General features: G+C 43.5%; 1 protein-coding gene across 6 annotated transcripts in view; it reads right to left on the bottom strand.

The window, feature by feature from the left end:
• The window catches only part of tom1 (target of myb1 membrane trafficking protein), a 111131-nt gene that overhangs the window by 65457 nt on the left and 28705 nt on the right, over window positions 1-16969 (bottom strand). For all 6 annotated transcript variants that reach the window (XM_043679949.1, XM_043679947.1, XM_043679946.1 and 3 more), the window contains one exon: window positions 184-262. In XM_043679949.1, coding sequence (XP_043535884.1) covers window positions 184-262 — 79 coding nt within the window. The remainder of the gene's footprint in view (window positions 1-183; window positions 263-16969) is intronic.

Consider the following 16969-nt stretch of genomic DNA (forward strand, 5'->3'; position numbering starts at 1 on the left):
GCATTAGGGTGATTTTTGAGCAATCGTGAGTGATATTTTTGCTGGTCAGCCCCTAACCCCACTTTTCTCATAGGCCTCATTATTTTTATTAAACAATTTTCTATTAAGCGAGATTTTGCTGGAATGCAGCTAAGGCGTTATAGGAGAATTACCTGCACCTTAAAATTAAATCACAAGACTAACCGTTAGGCACAGCATCACCTCCCGAAAGTTTTTGTTTCCTGAAAGCCTCTTCCTCAAGGCCCTGATTGCATCTTTTGGTCTGAGAAAAGAAGCAAAAATACATTTACAAAAGAAATAAGGCAACAAGACTCAAAAGTTTACAAGGTAAAATTAGCAATAGATTTTAAGTGTTCATTCAACATCCAAATGATTCATAAGATTTTGGAATTTAAAAAAAAACAGGGTCCAACGAGGTCCCAAATTTTATAACCAATGCTACATCATAATAGGAACTCTTAATTCTACATTATGCAAGAAAATCGGATTAAAATAATTAGCACATAATTTAATGAGCCACTGGATCTACTTCTTTACTTCATCCCTACCACTTTTAAACAAAGTATCAGAATATTAGACCAAGATTTAGAATCCCCTTGCCTAGAGTTTTGGGTCTTGTGACCAAGTCAAGCCTTCTTCAAAACGTCCCACATAATCTAATCTTTAAACCTGAGTAAATAAACTGGGTCAGTCCCATTAGGATTATTACGTAACACTGAGTGAAGTACAACTCATTTGCCAGATGGTTGCAAGATATAAATATAAACACCTTCTCTGACTATACTTATAATAACATAATTAATGCCATCACAAGGTTCACATTTGGGGATTACAAGGATGGTACTACTGACTATCACAGAATAAAATAAAGATCTAAGTGACTCAAATCTAAACTTAGAAAACATCATTTCTCAGCATTACTTGGCATTCACCTAATATAGTTAGAACAAAGTAATGCTCAAAGTCTAACATACAATAGACAAAACAAGGTTAAATTCATAACCATCCACTGTTAATGGAACTAACGTGGTGATTTTCAAGCTTTATTCTAGTTCATCTCTCCTCCATCAAGATGCTTCTAAAAACGACAATGAAAGACAGCTGTTGAGTGGCATAACCGCCTTACTACTCAATGATTTGGATTTATTTGGCACCGTTAACATAGCATAATGTTCCAAGTTACTTCACAGAAGGATAATCAAACAAAATAAGGTACATAAGGAACCAGAATAGTTAGGTGGTGCTTTTGAACAGCGCAGCTCAACGGGCTAAGGGCCTCTTTTTGTGAAGTAGACCTCTATGACTGTTAAGAGAAGTAGTAAGGCTGGTCAATGAAGTAAGCTTTCAGAAGCATCTTAGAAGAGGACAGAGATGGAGATAATTAAGGAAGGCATTCTAGAACTTAGAGCCTATGGAGCTAACAGTATTACCAAAGATGGAAGAAAGGAAGTCAGGGATGCAAATGTGAAAAATGCAACAACTGTCTCATCATGTTGAAGAGGTTACAGAGCAAACTCAAAATACTCAAAAACATAATGGTAAGTTTACAGTGACGTTAACAGACTGGGAGCTGAGGTAAATTAGTAAGCACGGAAATGAAAGGTAGACAGGAAGGTCGTGTGAATGAAAGGTCGAATATAGGCAAGTCTAAAGGTAACAAACACAGATCAAGTATTTAACAGATGAAAACGTACAGGGTGAGGTTCCAGAGATCTTGCTAATGGACTTGATATATGGTCAGAACTATATAAGGTACAAAATACGTCAAAAGGTCATGAACAGTCTTGCCTGACCTCTTTGTGCTGTTATCATTGTTTTTTTAGGGGGCGGCTCAGTGGTTAGCACTGCTGCCTCACAGCGCCAAGGACCTGGGTTCGATTCCCGCCTCAGCCGACTGTCAGTGTGTCTGTGTGGGTTTCCTCCGGGTGCTTCGGTTTACTCCCATAATCCAAAGATGTGCAGATCAGGTGAATTGGCCATGCTAAATTGCCCATAGTGTTAGGTGGATTAGTCAGGGGTAAATATAGGGTAGGGAAATGGGTCTGGGCGGGTTACTCTTCGGAGGGTCGGTGTGGACCCCTTAGGCCAAAGGGCCCGTTTCCATACTGTAGGTAATCTAATTAAAATCAAGCAGTGGTTAAGAAATGGGGTTTGACAATGCCTTTAGTCTTCTCGTAATTTATATATATTTCTGTTCATCCAAACTGGAATATCAGACAAGCAGTATAATCAAATTAGAAACAGTGGAGGGGTTGAGTGATAGCTGTAGCCAATATCCACTGTTATCTCATGTACCTGTTGAACTTGACACTATTTTCAGAAGCGGTAGCCAAGGATTGTATGCTCTCTGGACTTAGGGCCACAGGTGAATGAACTTTGAACAGAACTGTTGGGAAGAAAGGGCTTTTGATATTAACATCCTCCAAAACCTCTGGCCAACCTAGGGAACTTTTCATCTCAAGCCTCCCACTCAGTAGACATAAATCACAGCATGGAAATCAAGCCAGCCAATCTATTGCCCAGTGCACAAGGTCAGCAATATTTCAGTTGATTCCTATAGGGATTTCACACAGGTAATCACATCAACTTCAGATTTTAACCTTTTAAAAACAGACACTATTTTTCCCCGATCAGTCACTCACTCACTCATGTCCTTTGTTCAACTGGAAACCCTATCAGTCAGGATCAAAATATTTTTGGCTTAACTCTAACTGCAGAATTGTTGAACTGTTAAAAGCACCATCCTTTTAAACAGACAATAAACTGAGGTCTTTAGCTGCCTGACTCAATGCCAAAAAGACGGTGAGAATTGAACATTCTGGGTGGAGGAGTTGAAAATGATGAAAAGGCCACATTCCTTTTTAAGACCATAGGTTTGCATGCAACCTTATCTTTAAAGATGTGTTGTGATTCAATGTAGGTGGTTCATAAAAAACTTACAAGATGCTTGGCTTTTTATCAAATACTCAGCATTGGCTGTAAATTTTCAATGATTTCACCTGCCTGCAGATTTTGAGTGCTGAAAATATAAGACTTTCAATAGGTATAAGCTAAACATTCACAAGGCATGAATACTTAATTTATGATTCATTGCAAACAAACTGCAATACAGCCTTAAAAACTGATTGAAAGAAAAAGCTTATACAAACAACACCAAAACAGTTCAAATCAAAATTAGTAGATAGAAGTTGTAGTTAATGGGGACATATTGGGTGAGGAAATTGATGTATCGCATTGATATATCTCAGAGAATATTAGTGGTATAAACCAAACATCAGTAATAGCATATAGAATCTACAGCAAGCTGGTTTTCTTTTATTAACTGATTCACAAGATGAAAATAAGTGGCAAGTCCAGCACTATTTCTGCACACATCTTGAGACACAGTGGCTTAACAGGTCATTTACAAAAAAGTGATTAAAAATCATTGCTGTGGGTCCAGAATTCATACCAGTCAAATGAGGTAAGAAACAAATTTTATCCCCTCAAAGAATGGACGTTAGTGAACAGATCAATTTTGTGATTGCCATGATTGATATTAGATTTTTTAACCTGAATTTAATTATCAAATTAACAATATAAATTTCCTAGTTGACAAGATTGAATTTGAACTCTCACCACTAGAATATGACCCTAAATTGCAAGAGCTGTAATGCAATCTTTCATACCTAGTGTAATTAATATCACATTCTACAAACAGCCACACCTACATTGTCATAAGATAAACTGCCAAGGGCCATGTATGGCAAGAATGCACAACCAGATGTTCCCACCTGAAGACAATGTTGTTCAATCACAAAGAGAACAGGGTGGTTTAGTTCTGTCACAGAACTGAAGCAATTTCCATCAAACAATTTCCCACCCAAACGGGAATTATAAACATTCACTATTGTAATTCAAACTATCTTATACAAAGAACAAAAATCAAATTTGCTCCTGGGATCCCTGTGTACCGAATGGCTGCTGCAATAGGGACAAATACTGCACCAGAAAAACTCAAAGCAAGTCAGTGTTTTGAGATGTGAAGACAGTAAATCACTTGATAAGTGTCCTTCCCCTTTTCTTTCCAAAAGAAGATACAAAAGTCAAGTAGTTACATTGATTATATTTCAGCAGCTTACAAATATATTTACCTCCTCCAGTGGTTCTCAGTATCACAGATGCCAGTCTTCAGTCAATTCAATTCACCACACATGATATCAAGAAATAGTTGGAAACACTGGATACTACAAAGGCTATAGGCCGTGACAACATTCCAGCATTAGTACTGAAGACTTGTGCTCCAGAACCTGCTGTTCACTTGGCAAAGCTGTTCCAGTACAGTTACAATACTGGCATCTACCCAACAGGTACATTCTGTTCACAAAAAGTCCCTCAGTCTACTCTCTATCATCAGTAAAGCAATGTCATTAACAATGCTACCTATCACTTGATGCCCCAAAGCCTATGAACTACTATTTGTTATGGATCAGACCAGACCCCCTCAAAATATTTAAGAAGGAAGCCTAGACCCTAACTTTTTATTATTTTAAAAGGTAGATGAGAAGTTCGTGTTCCAGATGTGATAAAACTGGTCAAAGTACATAATATTAAGCAAAACACAATTTATTTAAATACTATAGTTAAAATACAAACAAAAGAAAGAGCAATTTATAACTATTGGAAAGCTTAACTGAATAACAGATACAGTACCTATTACCAAGTAACAAAATAGTAACATCCCATAAACACATCCCTTTGCAAAAAGGAAAATGCAGACAGATTCTGACATGCCGTTCTCTAATCGAGGAGGAACATATCTCGAGAAATTCCAGCAAAGGTAGCAGTGAGGAATCATTCACTGAAGCTTCCAACTCAGACTCCAAACAGCTTCTGATATTACAGCTGGCCACTCCCATTCAAGCTTCTTCCATTGTTCCAACGTTTTAAAAAACCTGAAGGCCTCACACGTCATTTACTTAAGCCGTCTTCAGTAGCCAGGTTCTGCACCTCTGCATTTACAACCTCCCTTCAAAAAGCTCAGGTGAAAATGACCTTTTAAAGTGACAGTATCATCACAACCTACAAGGTACAAAACAGAAGTATGATGAAACACTCCCCCATTTACCTCCATGAGTGCAGCTCCAATAACACAAAGCCTGATACCATCTGGACAAAGTAGCCTGTTTGATTGTCAACTCATCTACACAAAACAAATCCACTCGGTCACCATCATTGCTCAGTAGTAGTGTGTAGCAATACAAGATACAGAGCAGAAATTGTCAAAGGTCCTTAGACCTTTGGACAGGAGTCACATAGGAACACCACCTACAAGTTCCCCTTCAAGTCTCTCACCATTCTGACTCAAATACATCTTGCCATTCCTTCAGTGTCGCTGACTCAAAATTCGGAATTCTCTCCCCAGTGACACTAGCTTTATTTACGTAAATGGACTGCAGTGGTTCACCACCCTCTCAAGAGGAACTAGGAATAGCCAGTCAGCAACACCCATGTCCCCTGAGTAAATAAAAAGGTTAATAACTGATTATTCAGGTATCAGCAAGTTTGCAAATTCACTCCTGGAGATGTTTGCGTGTAAATAATATTATGGGTTTTACAAAATATTTAAAACCTGAGACCTTTTTCTCACAGTTGTATGCTCTTACCCCACCAACTGCCCACTGCAATGGACTAGCAAGCCACTCAATTGTATCAAGTATTAGAAAGTCACAAAGAAATGAAACTGAACAGACCATCTGGCATCGACCGTGGAACCAGAAAAGCCAACGGCAGCAACACAAACAGCCTTGTCGACCATGCAAAGTCCTCCTTACCAACATCTGGGGGCTAGTGCTGAAATTGGGAGAGCTGTCTCACAGAGTCGTCAACCAACTAGCTGCCATAGTCAATCTTACAGAATTATACCTTACAGATAACGCCCCGGATACGACCATTACAATCCCTGGATATGTCCTGTCTGATCGGCAGGACAGACCCAGCAGAGGTGGAAGCACAATAGGATACAGTTGGGAGGGAGTTGCTCTGGGAATCCTTGACATCAACTCCGGATCTCATGAAATCTTATGTTAAAGATGGGCAAGGAAATCTCTTACTGGCTACTACGTACCGTCCTCCTTCGGCTGACGAATCAGTACTCCTCCATGTTGAACAACACTTGGAGGAAGCACTGAGGGTGGCAAGGACACAAAATGTACTGTGTGGGGGGGGGGGGGGTGGGGGGTGGATTTCAATATCAACCACCAAGAGTGGCTCGCAGCAGCAGCATTCCTGATTGAGGTGATTGGGTCCTAAAGGATAGGAGTATTGGACTTGGTCTGTGGCAAGTGGTGAAAGAACCCACAAGAGCAAAAAACATACTTGACCTCATCCTTACTAATCTGCCAGCTGCAGAAGCACCTGTCCATAACAGTATAGGTAAAAGCGACCATCACACTGTCCTTGTGAAGATGAAATCCCACCTTCACATTGAGAATAACCTCCATCGTGTTGTGTGGCACTACCACCGTGCTAAATGGGATAGACTTCAAACCGATCTAGCAGCTCAAGACTGGGCATCGATGAGGCGCTGTGAACCATCAACAGCAGCAGAACTGTACTTCAGCACAATCTGTAACTTCATGGCTTGGCATATCCCCCACTCAACCATTACCTTCAATCCAGAGGATCAACCCTGGATCAATGGAGAGTGTAGAAGGGCATGCCAAGAGCAGCACCAGGCATTCCTAAAAATGAGGTGTCAACCTGGTGAAACTACCAAACAGGATTACTTGCGTGCCAAATAGCATAAAGAGCAAGTGGTACACATAGCAAATCGATCCCACAACCAATGGATCAGATCTAAGCTTTGCAATCCTTCCACATCCAGTCATGAAGGTGGTGGACAATTAAATAACTCACTGGAGGCGGCGGCTCCACAAATATCCCTATCTTTGATAATGGAGGAGCCCAGCACATCAGTGCAAACGATAGGGCTGATGCAATCGCAACAATCTTCAGTCAGAAGTGCTGAGTGGATGATTCATCTCAGGCTCGTCCAGAGATCCCCAGGATCACAGATACCAGTCTCCAGCCAATTTGATTCACTCCATGTGGAATCAAGAAACAACTGGAGGCACTGGCTACTGCAAAGGCAATAGGCCCTGATAACATTCCGGCAATTGTACTGAAGACCTATGCTCCAGAATTTGCTGATTCCCTAACCAAGCTCTTCCAGTATAGTTACAACACTGGCATCTACCTGACAATGTGGAAAATTGTCCAGTTATGTCCTATACACAAAAAGGGAGGACAAATCCCACCCTGCCAATTACTGGCCAGTCTACTCTCCAACATGAGTAAGGTGATGGAAGGGGTCATCAACAGTGTTATCAAACAGCACCTGCTCAGTGACACCAGATTGGGTTTTGCTAGGGTCACTCAGCTCCTGATCTCATTACAGCCTTGGTTCAAGTATGGACAAAAAGGCTGAATTCCAGAGGTGAGAGTGGCAGCCCTTGACATCAAGGCTGCATTTGACCAAGTATGGCATCAAGGAGCCCTGGCAAAACTGGAATCAATGGATATCAGGGGCAAACACTTCGCTGGTTAGAATCATATGTGGCACAAAGGAAGAGGGTCAGTCAACTCAGCTCCAGGGCATCTCTGCAGGCGTCCCTCAGGGTAATGTTCTAGGCCCAACCTTCCCTCTGTCATAAGGTCAGAAGTGGGGATGTTTGCAGATGATCGAAGAGTGTTCAGCACCATTTGCGACTCCTCAGTTACCGAAGCAGTCAGTGCTCAAATGCAACAAGATCTGGACAATATCCAGGCTTGGGCCGACAACTGGCAAGTATCATTTGCGCCACACAAATGCCAGACAGTGACCATCACCAATAATAGAAACTAATTACCACCCCATGACATTCAATGGTATTACCATCACAATTACTGTCAACATCCTTGGGGTTACAATTGACCAGAAACTCAACTGGACTCACCACATCAACACAATGGCTACAACAGCAGGTCAGAGACTAGGGATACACTGGCCAGGTAACTCACCTCCTGACACCCCAAAGTCTATCCATCACCTACAAGGCACAAGTCAGTTGTGTGATGGAATACTCACCACTTGCCTGGATGGGTGCAGCTCCAACAACCGTCAAGAAGCTTGACACCATCCAGGACAAAGCAACCCACTTGATTGGCACCACATCTACAAACATTCAATGCCTTCACCATGGGCACGCAGTAGTAGCAGTGTATACTATCTACAAGTGCACTGTAGAAGTTCACCAAAGATCCTTAGACAGCACCTTCCATAACCAAGACCACTTCCATCCAGAAGGACAAGTGCAGTGGGCACTTGGGAACACCACCACCTGCAAGTTCCCCTCCAAGCAACTCACCACCCTGACTTGGAAATAAACCGCCGTTCCTTCACAGTTGTTGGGTCAAAATCCTGGAATTCCCTCCCTGCAGCTCACCACCATCTTCTCAAGGGCAAATAAGGATGAGCTATCAATGCTGTCCAGCCAGCGACACCCAATCCCACAAATTAATTTTTTAAAAAAACACAATGTCAGAATTAGTGGCTTGGCAAATGCTAGTGAGAACAGTGTCTCACCAGCTTAATGCCAGTTAATTGATCGCACTTATCAACACATCGTAAAAATGAAAATATAAATGTGAATTTACAAATTTGAATTTGTACCAGATTGTTCCAGAAAGCCGCAGGTATGCAGAATGTATACATGTGCTAGAACTTGTGCTCTAGTAGCTTCTGGCATGATGGTACCTCAAGTTCTTTTGGCTAATGCTGCCACTGCAGCATCGTTCAATGGTTCAATTGTAGTAGTCATCTCTGAAGATTCAGAGTTCAAGATCCTTCAAGATCCTTTCCAATGCTTTCAGCTCAACATTGGAATTTGATCCCACTGGAAGATTAAGGGTGTGTTACAGTGTCGGAAGTACTGCTTTTGGGAGGAGATAAAATCAAGTAAACTAAAGTAACTGTGGGACTAGAAGCAGTAGTGCAGATTTTGACTGTCCTGTGGCCAATAATGACTCAATGATTTGACTAGAAAAGGATTATCTGCTCAATATCACATGGTACAGTTAGAAACCTTACATCTGCATATAGATCGCTGTACTTAGGGAACTACACTTTGAAAGTGCTTAATTATCCTTAAAGCATTTTAGGACATTCTCTTTCTTGGTTTGAAATTCCTTAGGAAAGTGTGTACAGAGGAACCTTGATTATCCGGCATTCGATTACCCAAATATTGGATTATCCACAAGATGCTTGGCTAAACAGTTATCTGGCATTTGATTAACCAAACAAAACTCTTCCTGCCTGTGTTCTTCAGATAATTGAGGTTCCCCTGTACTGCTTTGTGAACCTCCAGATGACTGGCCTCTCCTCTCTCTCAAACAATGGATATTCAAGCTGACAATGTTGGCACCCATTAACCCAGACTACTTTAGAGACCAGAACAGAGGTTCTGCACCTTTTACCTCACACCTCTTAGCTAAGTAATTCCACTGGAGCAATCCTCTATTCAGTATCAAGGCTTAAAATGATGTGAAGCCAACCACACATTTTCCAACAGCAAGACAATCATAGAAGTGATGTGCCCCGCTCCCCACTGCAATTTAACAGACAAGTACTTACATGCCAAACTGTCAACATTTCTGTGGTATTAATCATTTGTCAGCATATTCTGATGGACAGTCATGAGATGGAAACCTGCTGTGTGCTGAATCTGATCCACAGCTCAGGCAACAAATCTCTAGGGTTGTTAACAGAAATTCTTGGGAGATTCCAGGGCATGCTAGAAGGTCATCAACCTGAAGTTTACGTGCAAGGAGAATCCTATGCACTGTTGCAAATGAACATTTCCATTTTGTCACTCAACTGTTTTTCTGCCTCTTAATTAGCAAAATTCTCAGTCAATACGAAGTGGAAATGCAATAAAATGTGCAAGAGCATCTGTTAAACAGACAGTTAACAAAACAAACTGGTTTTCTTTGCTGTAAAGCAGCATAATTACCTTACAATAAACCAGCTTGTTTGTTCCACTAAAATGGTTGCAAAACAATGATCCAAAGGGAATTACATTAAAGACAAACAGGGGAAAAAATTGTCAGGCTTGACATTGTTAAGTAATTCTTAGCTCCCTTGATAATTCAGTATGTAGGATGGATCCAATGGAGTTAAGATGGCCCAAAGTGACATGCCTTGGAAAAAGCAAGATTCAAAACTGAATCAAAACAATAGTGAAATAATTAAAGCAGGCAGCTCTTAAATAATGCTGTTATCTGGCTTAGCCCAGCAGTTGAATTTGTAAGGTAGACCTCTCACTGAGGCATGGAATGTTTCCTACTTGGCTCCAGAAAAACCCATAGTCCGATGCCCTCATGAGTCGTCTACTGCTGATTGCACCAATAAGGTGCAATTTGTTAGCTAAATTCCAGTACTGTTCCAGTGCCCATTTGGAACCTCTAACCCTACATGTATAGCCAAGATTTTTGTGCCACACTTGTCCTGGTCCTTTGCTGTACAACATGAAGATTTTCTTTTTAAAACAAAAAGAGGCTCCAACTTGAAATTCTTACCATATGTTCCTATATTTACAAAATATCTGGCTGAAAAGAAACGCAACAATGGCTTAATTAAATGCAGACTAAGCATTACTAAGCCACAGAGACTAGGAAGGTCAGATTTAACAGCTATTCGAGTCATAGAGATGTACAGCACAGAAACAGATCCTTTGGTCCAATTTGTCCATGCCAACCAGATATCCCAACCCAATATAGTCCCACCTGCCAACACGCGGCCCATATCCCTCCAAACCCTTCCTATTCATATACCCATCCAAATGCCTCTTAAATGTTGCAACTGTACCAGCCTCCACCACTTCCTCTGGTGGCTCATTCCTTACAAATACCACCTTCTGTGTGAAAAAGTTGCCCCTTAGATCCCTTTTAAATCTTTCCCCTCTCACCCTAAACCTATGCCCTCTAGTTCTGGACTTCCCCACCCCAGGGAAAAGACTTTGTCTATTTATCCTATCCATTTCATAAACCTCTACAAGGTCATCCCTCAGCCTCCGACACTCCAGGGAAAACAGCCCCAGCCTATTCAGCCTCTCCCTAGAGCTCAAATACTCAAATCCTGGCAACATCCTTGCAAATCTTTTCTGAACACTTTCAAGTTTCACAATATCCTTCTGATAGGAAGACGACCAGAATTGCATGCAATATTCAATGAATAGGTATTTACGTATGGTGGGGTTTGGTTGGTGCTGGTGGTCGTGGAGTGGAGCTGGCAATTGGCATGAGGCAATGATGCCCATTTAACATTCCCAGCACAGGCATAATGAGCTGAGTGGCCTCTTTCCACCCCAATAAACCACCACAACCTGGACAGCAACAACATGCCTCAACCCATCCTGGATAACCACAACCAAGTGTAAGAGCGAATTCCCACATTCAGTTAACAGATGCTCAACATTCAGAAACCTCCCAGTAATTAATATTCCCAAGGGCAGGAATGGGCTTCCAAACAGATATACACAAGCAGACACCTGCCTGTCCACATCGTCACCATCAAATACTTCAAGTTGAGAAGTAAGAAGGGATGAGGGGGTGAGAGAGATGAGTGAGAAAGAGTGAATGAGAGAGCGCAAGTGAGTGACTGACTGACTAACTGAGAAACTTCAGCCACCAGTGTTTGAAATCTCCATTCTGACTGTAACTATTTGTTTACATCATACAACTAAAAATAAAGCTAATCTCAGGCTCACAGTGAGAGAGATAAACAGCTCAGTCAAAAGGCTCCAAAATTTATTGGAAACCCCCCGACTGGGAGAATTCTGCTGACGTTACGAACACCCACCCACTTCCCAAACATAGAAACAAAAGGGGAATCTTTTTCAAAATAAAGGAAATAGTTGAATTCTCCCATCAGTGGGCACAGCTTTATAGGCTGATGTACTCAGTGGGCCTGAAGTATGGACAGCTGCAAACATAGGAAGGTAACAGCTTCATCAGGTTACAGGCCCAGCTGCACATAGGAGCAAGTGAACATTGAACTCTGGTTGAGTAAAGACCCATGAGGAGTGGTACCAAACTGTTCTGAAGTACAGTCACTATCCACAGCATTGTAACTATCAGCTACACCTTCAGTCAGCAAGAACAAACGGTCAACAAGGTCCCAGATTAAAACTGCATTTAAAACAACAACAAAAAAGCACAAAGAGTCAGCACAATCCAAGATGGCATCTCCTGCCAGAGGGTCACCCCCCCCCCTACAGACCAGTGATGAATTCTGAGGATGAGGACATCATTGGCAAGGCTGGCATTAATCACCAATCCGTAACTGTCCTGAGAAACATTCAGCTTCAACCAAACGTTCGATCCAATTTGAGTGACTGATTGAGCTCCTGCTCAAGGGCAGTTGGAAGTCAAATCAGGTTGGTGTGGGACTGGAGTGACATATAGGCCAAGAATCAGCAGGTTTACCACTTTTTTAAAAAAAGAAAACAGCATTACTGTTGAATGAAAAAGGTTCAGAATGGATAGGCAAGGTTTAGAAGAATATGGGACAAGTGCAAGGAAATAGGATTAGTGTGGATGGACATTTTGACTAGAATGGGCCAGTTTGGGCCAAAGGGCCTGTCTCTATGACTCTATTAAACAAACTCAGCCATCTATTATAATGATTAAAAAGAACTATTTTCAAATTTTTAAAACTCAATTAAAATTCTCAAACCCAGCACGAGCAATGTTCTCATTTCCTGACAATCACCAGATTATTGCTCACCAGCGTCCCAGACAACGGCCCCCAAAGCTTCAGATTAGCATCGCCCTGCTTCAAACAGCAATCAGTCGGGGATGGAGGTGAAATGACATGAGAGAGTGAACCACAAGTCCAGATTCAACATCTGGTCTACGCTGACCACATCTTCCTGAGCCAAGATGTCAGGACTCTCATTCCCCCATTGGCCACTTCTGCTACCTATCATACACACCAGATGTCCAGCCAAGAACAAGGCTACCTACAACTTAGTGAACAGCTCGCTGCCTTTGGAGTTAGAACAATTAGGAGTTCAAACCTGCAATCCTGGACAGGAGCACAAAACGCAGGTTGATACACTCAGTGCCAATACTGAGGCAGTACCATCTTTCAGTTGGGACTTTAAGCCGTGGCTGGATCTGCCCGCTCAAGCAGTACGACAGATCCCACAACCACAGTTTTGAAAGAACCCAACATCATTAAAAGTAAACTATCCTAGAACACAGACATAAAACATTACAGCGCAGGACAGGCCCTTCCATTCTCAATGTTGCGAACCCTGTGAAACCAATCTGAAGCCCATCTAACCTACACTACTCCATTCTTGTCCATATGCCTTTCCAATGACCATTTAAATACCCCTAAAATTGGCAGGTCTACAACTGTTACAGGCAGTGCATTCCACACTCCTATTATTGAGTAAAGAAACAATCACCCCTCAATTTGAAGCGATGCCCCCTCGTGCTAGCCATCACCATCCTAGGAAAACGGCTCTCACTGTCCACCCAATCTAACCCTTTGATTATCTTATAATGTGTCAATTAAATCACCTCTCAACCTTCTCTCTAACGAAAAGGGTCTCAAGTCCCTCAGCCTTTCCTCATAAGACCTTCCCTTCATACCAAGCAACATCCTGGTCAATCTCCTCTGCACCCTTTCCAAAGCTTTCATATCCTTCCTATAATGCAGTGACCAGAACTGCACGCAATACTCAAAAGTGTCACTTAGCTCCTGTTAGCTGCTTGTGGAGCTCCTTGTGCTCACAAACTGGATGCTGGGTTTTCTACATCACACATCAGTAGAGGGTTCACCATTGGCAGAGCACCACTTTGTAATCACCCAGGGTGGGAAGAGGTGCTGTGGAAATGCAAATTCTTTCTTGACAGACTGACTCAGATTTCTAGAGACAGATCACAGTCTAACAACTGGGCAAAGCAACCTATACTCCACCACATACTCTTCCAACAGTAAGTGAATTGTAAACAGGAGTCGGTAGTTATAATCAACTATTGACATACATTATGGCACGAGTCTAGGATTTGAAACCTAGAACCTCTAACTCAGAGGCAGGGACACTTCCAGTGACAAAAGATCCTTGAACTGAGGGAGTGAACCTGGAATAACAGATACGAGAAGATCTGCTATGGACTAGGCAAAGAACAGCTGAAGCATTGTGGTGAAAGCAAATACTGCAGATACTGGAAATCTGCAATAAAGAGAGAATGTGTTGGAGAAACTTGGCAAATCTGGCAGCATGTGTGGAGAGAGAAAGAAAACAGGGGCCAACTATTCTGAATTTAGTTAGCTAATCTGATTCATGGACCACAATGACTATGGACAGACAAGCAAATTAATCCAGAAAAAATACCAAGATGATTCAGTTCACTGACAGATGCATAATTCAACTCAATGTCATTAATATATAAAATATTGTGATGCAGTAACAGAAGAGGGAGTAAATCAACCTAAGCCAATTGCTTAACTGAAATTTTAAACTTTAATTACTACTTGTTTCATTTTATGTAAAGTATACAAATTAATTACTAATTAATTTTAATACAAGGCTAAATCCATCTATTAAATTCAGTCTAGACTGTAAGTTCCTCAATTAGTTCTAGAAATAAACTACAAACTAGCAAATAATCAGTTAGCCAGGACTGAAGTTTGTTGGAGTCTGTGGACTAATTAAAGGGATAGATAGCATCCTCTACAGTTGCAAATAAAGATCCAGGACAGTGCGTTGCCTGTAATGCCGCAATAAAACAATCCATCAGAAAAACTGGAGGAGAACTTGTTACATGGTCCATAAGAGGGAGGATAACATATAAGGAAGAAAAGTTCCTGTTGAGGAAATAGCACAAGCTGAAGCAATTTTATTTTTAAAAGAAGACCTCGAGCTTAATAATTTTGAGACTGTTACTCAAGCCATTGTCTCCTTATGGAGATGGCTAAGTGATAATGTTATTGAACTGGCAATCATGTGGGCCCAGCAAATGCTCTGGGGACATGGGCATAAAATCCAAAAGAGTAGCTATTGAAACTTGAATTCAGCTGACTAAAAGCAAGAGCACGAGCGAGAGCGAAAAGCGCGAGAGGGAGCGAGAGCGAAAAGCGCGAGAGGGAGCGAGAGCGAAAAGCGCGAGAGGGAGCGAGAGCGAAAAGCGCGAGAGGGAGCGAGAGCGAAAAGCGCGAGAGGGAGCGAGAGCGAAAAGCGCGAGAGGGAGCGAGAGCGAAAAGCGCGAGAGGGAGCGAGAGCGAAAAGCGCGAGAGGGAGCGAGAGCGAAAAGCGCGAGAGGGAGCGAGAGCGAAAAGCGCGAGAGGGAGCGAGAGCGAAAAGCGCGAGAGGGAGCGAGAGCGAAAAGCGCGAGAGGGAGCGAGAGCGAAAAGCGCGAGAGGGAGCGAGAGCGAAAAGCGCGAGAGGGAGCGAGAGCGAAAAGCGCGAGAGGGAGCGAGAGCGAAAAGCGCGAGAGGGAGCGAGAGCGAAAAGCGCGAGAGGGAGCGAGAGCGAAAAGCGCGAGAGGGAGCGAGAGCGAAAAGCGCGAGAGGGAGCGAGAGCGAAAAGCGCGAGAGGGAGCGAGAGCGAAAAGCGCGAGAGGGAGCGAGAGCGAAAAGCGCGAGAGGGAGCGAGAGCGAAAAGCGCGAGAGGGAGCGAGAGCGAAAAGCGCGAGAGGGAGCGAGAGCGAAAAGCGCGAGAGGGAGCGAGAGCGAAAAGCGCGAGAGGGAGCGAGAGCGAAAAGCGCGAGAGGGAGCGAGAGCGAAAAGCGCGAGAGGGAGCGAGAGCGAAAAGCGCGAGAGGGAGCGAGAGCGAAAAGCGCGAGAGGGAGCGAGAGCGAAAAGCGCGAGAGGGAGCGAGAGCGAAAAGCGCGAGAGGGAGCGAGAGCGAAAAGCGCGAGAGGGAGCGAGAGCGAAAAGCGCGAGAGGGAGCGAGAGCGAAAAGCGCGAGAGGGAGCGAGAGCGAAAAGCGCGAGAGGGAGCGAGAGCGAAAAGCGCGAGAGGGAGCGAGAGCGAAAAGCGCGAGAGGGAGCGAGAGCGAAAAGCGCGAGAGGGAGCGAGAGCGAAAAGCGCGAGAGGGAGCGAGAGCGAAAAGCGCGAGAGGGAGCGAGAGCGAAAAGCGCGAGAGGGAGCGAGAGCGAAAAGCGCGAGAGGGAGCGAGAGCGAAAAGCGCGAGAGGGAGCGAGAGCGAAAAGCGCGAGAGGGAGCGAGAGCGAAAAGCGCGAGAGGGAGCGAGAGCGAAAAGCGCGAGAGGGAGCGAGAGCGAAAAGCGCGAGAGGGAGCGAGAGCGAAAAGCGCGAGAGGGAGCGAGAGCGAAAAGCGCGAGAGGGAGCGAGAGCGAAAAGCGCGAGAGGGAGCGAGAGCGAAAAGCGCGAGAGGGAGCGAGAGCGAAAAGCGCGAGAGGGAGCGAGAGCGAAAAGCGCGAGAGGGAGCGAGAGCGAAAAGCGCGAGAGGGAGCGAGAGCGAAAAGCGCGAGAGGGAGCGAGAGCGAAAAGCGCGAGAGGGAGCGAGAGCGAAAAGCGCGAGAGGGAGCGAGAGCGAAAAGCGCGAGAGGGAGCGAGAGCGAAAAGCGCGAGAGGGAGCGAGAGCGAAAAGCGCGAGAGGGAGCGAGAGCGAAAAGCGCGAGAGGGAGCGAGAGCGAAAAGCGCGAGAGGGAGCGAGAGCGAAAAGCGCGAGAAAAGCGAGAAGGGAGAGAGAGAGAAAAGAGAGAGAAAAGAAAAGTGAGAGAGGGTAAAATAAAAGAGAAAAGAGAGAGAAATATGTCTGGTGAAAACTGAAAAAGCTAAACTTCTATTTTCTTTTTATTTTCAGGAAGTGAAAGTAAAGCTGAGAGAAAAGAGAGAGAAAAGAAAAGTGAGAGAGGGTAAAATAAAAGAGAAAAGAGAGAGAAATATGTCTGGTGAAAACTGAAAAAGCTAA

The sequence above is a fragment of the Chiloscyllium plagiosum genome, chromosome 39, assembly GCF_004010195.1.
Source record: "Chiloscyllium plagiosum isolate BGI_BamShark_2017 chromosome 39, ASM401019v2, whole genome shotgun sequence".
Lineage (NCBI taxonomy): Eukaryota > Metazoa > Chordata > Chondrichthyes > Orectolobiformes > Hemiscylliidae > Chiloscyllium > Chiloscyllium plagiosum.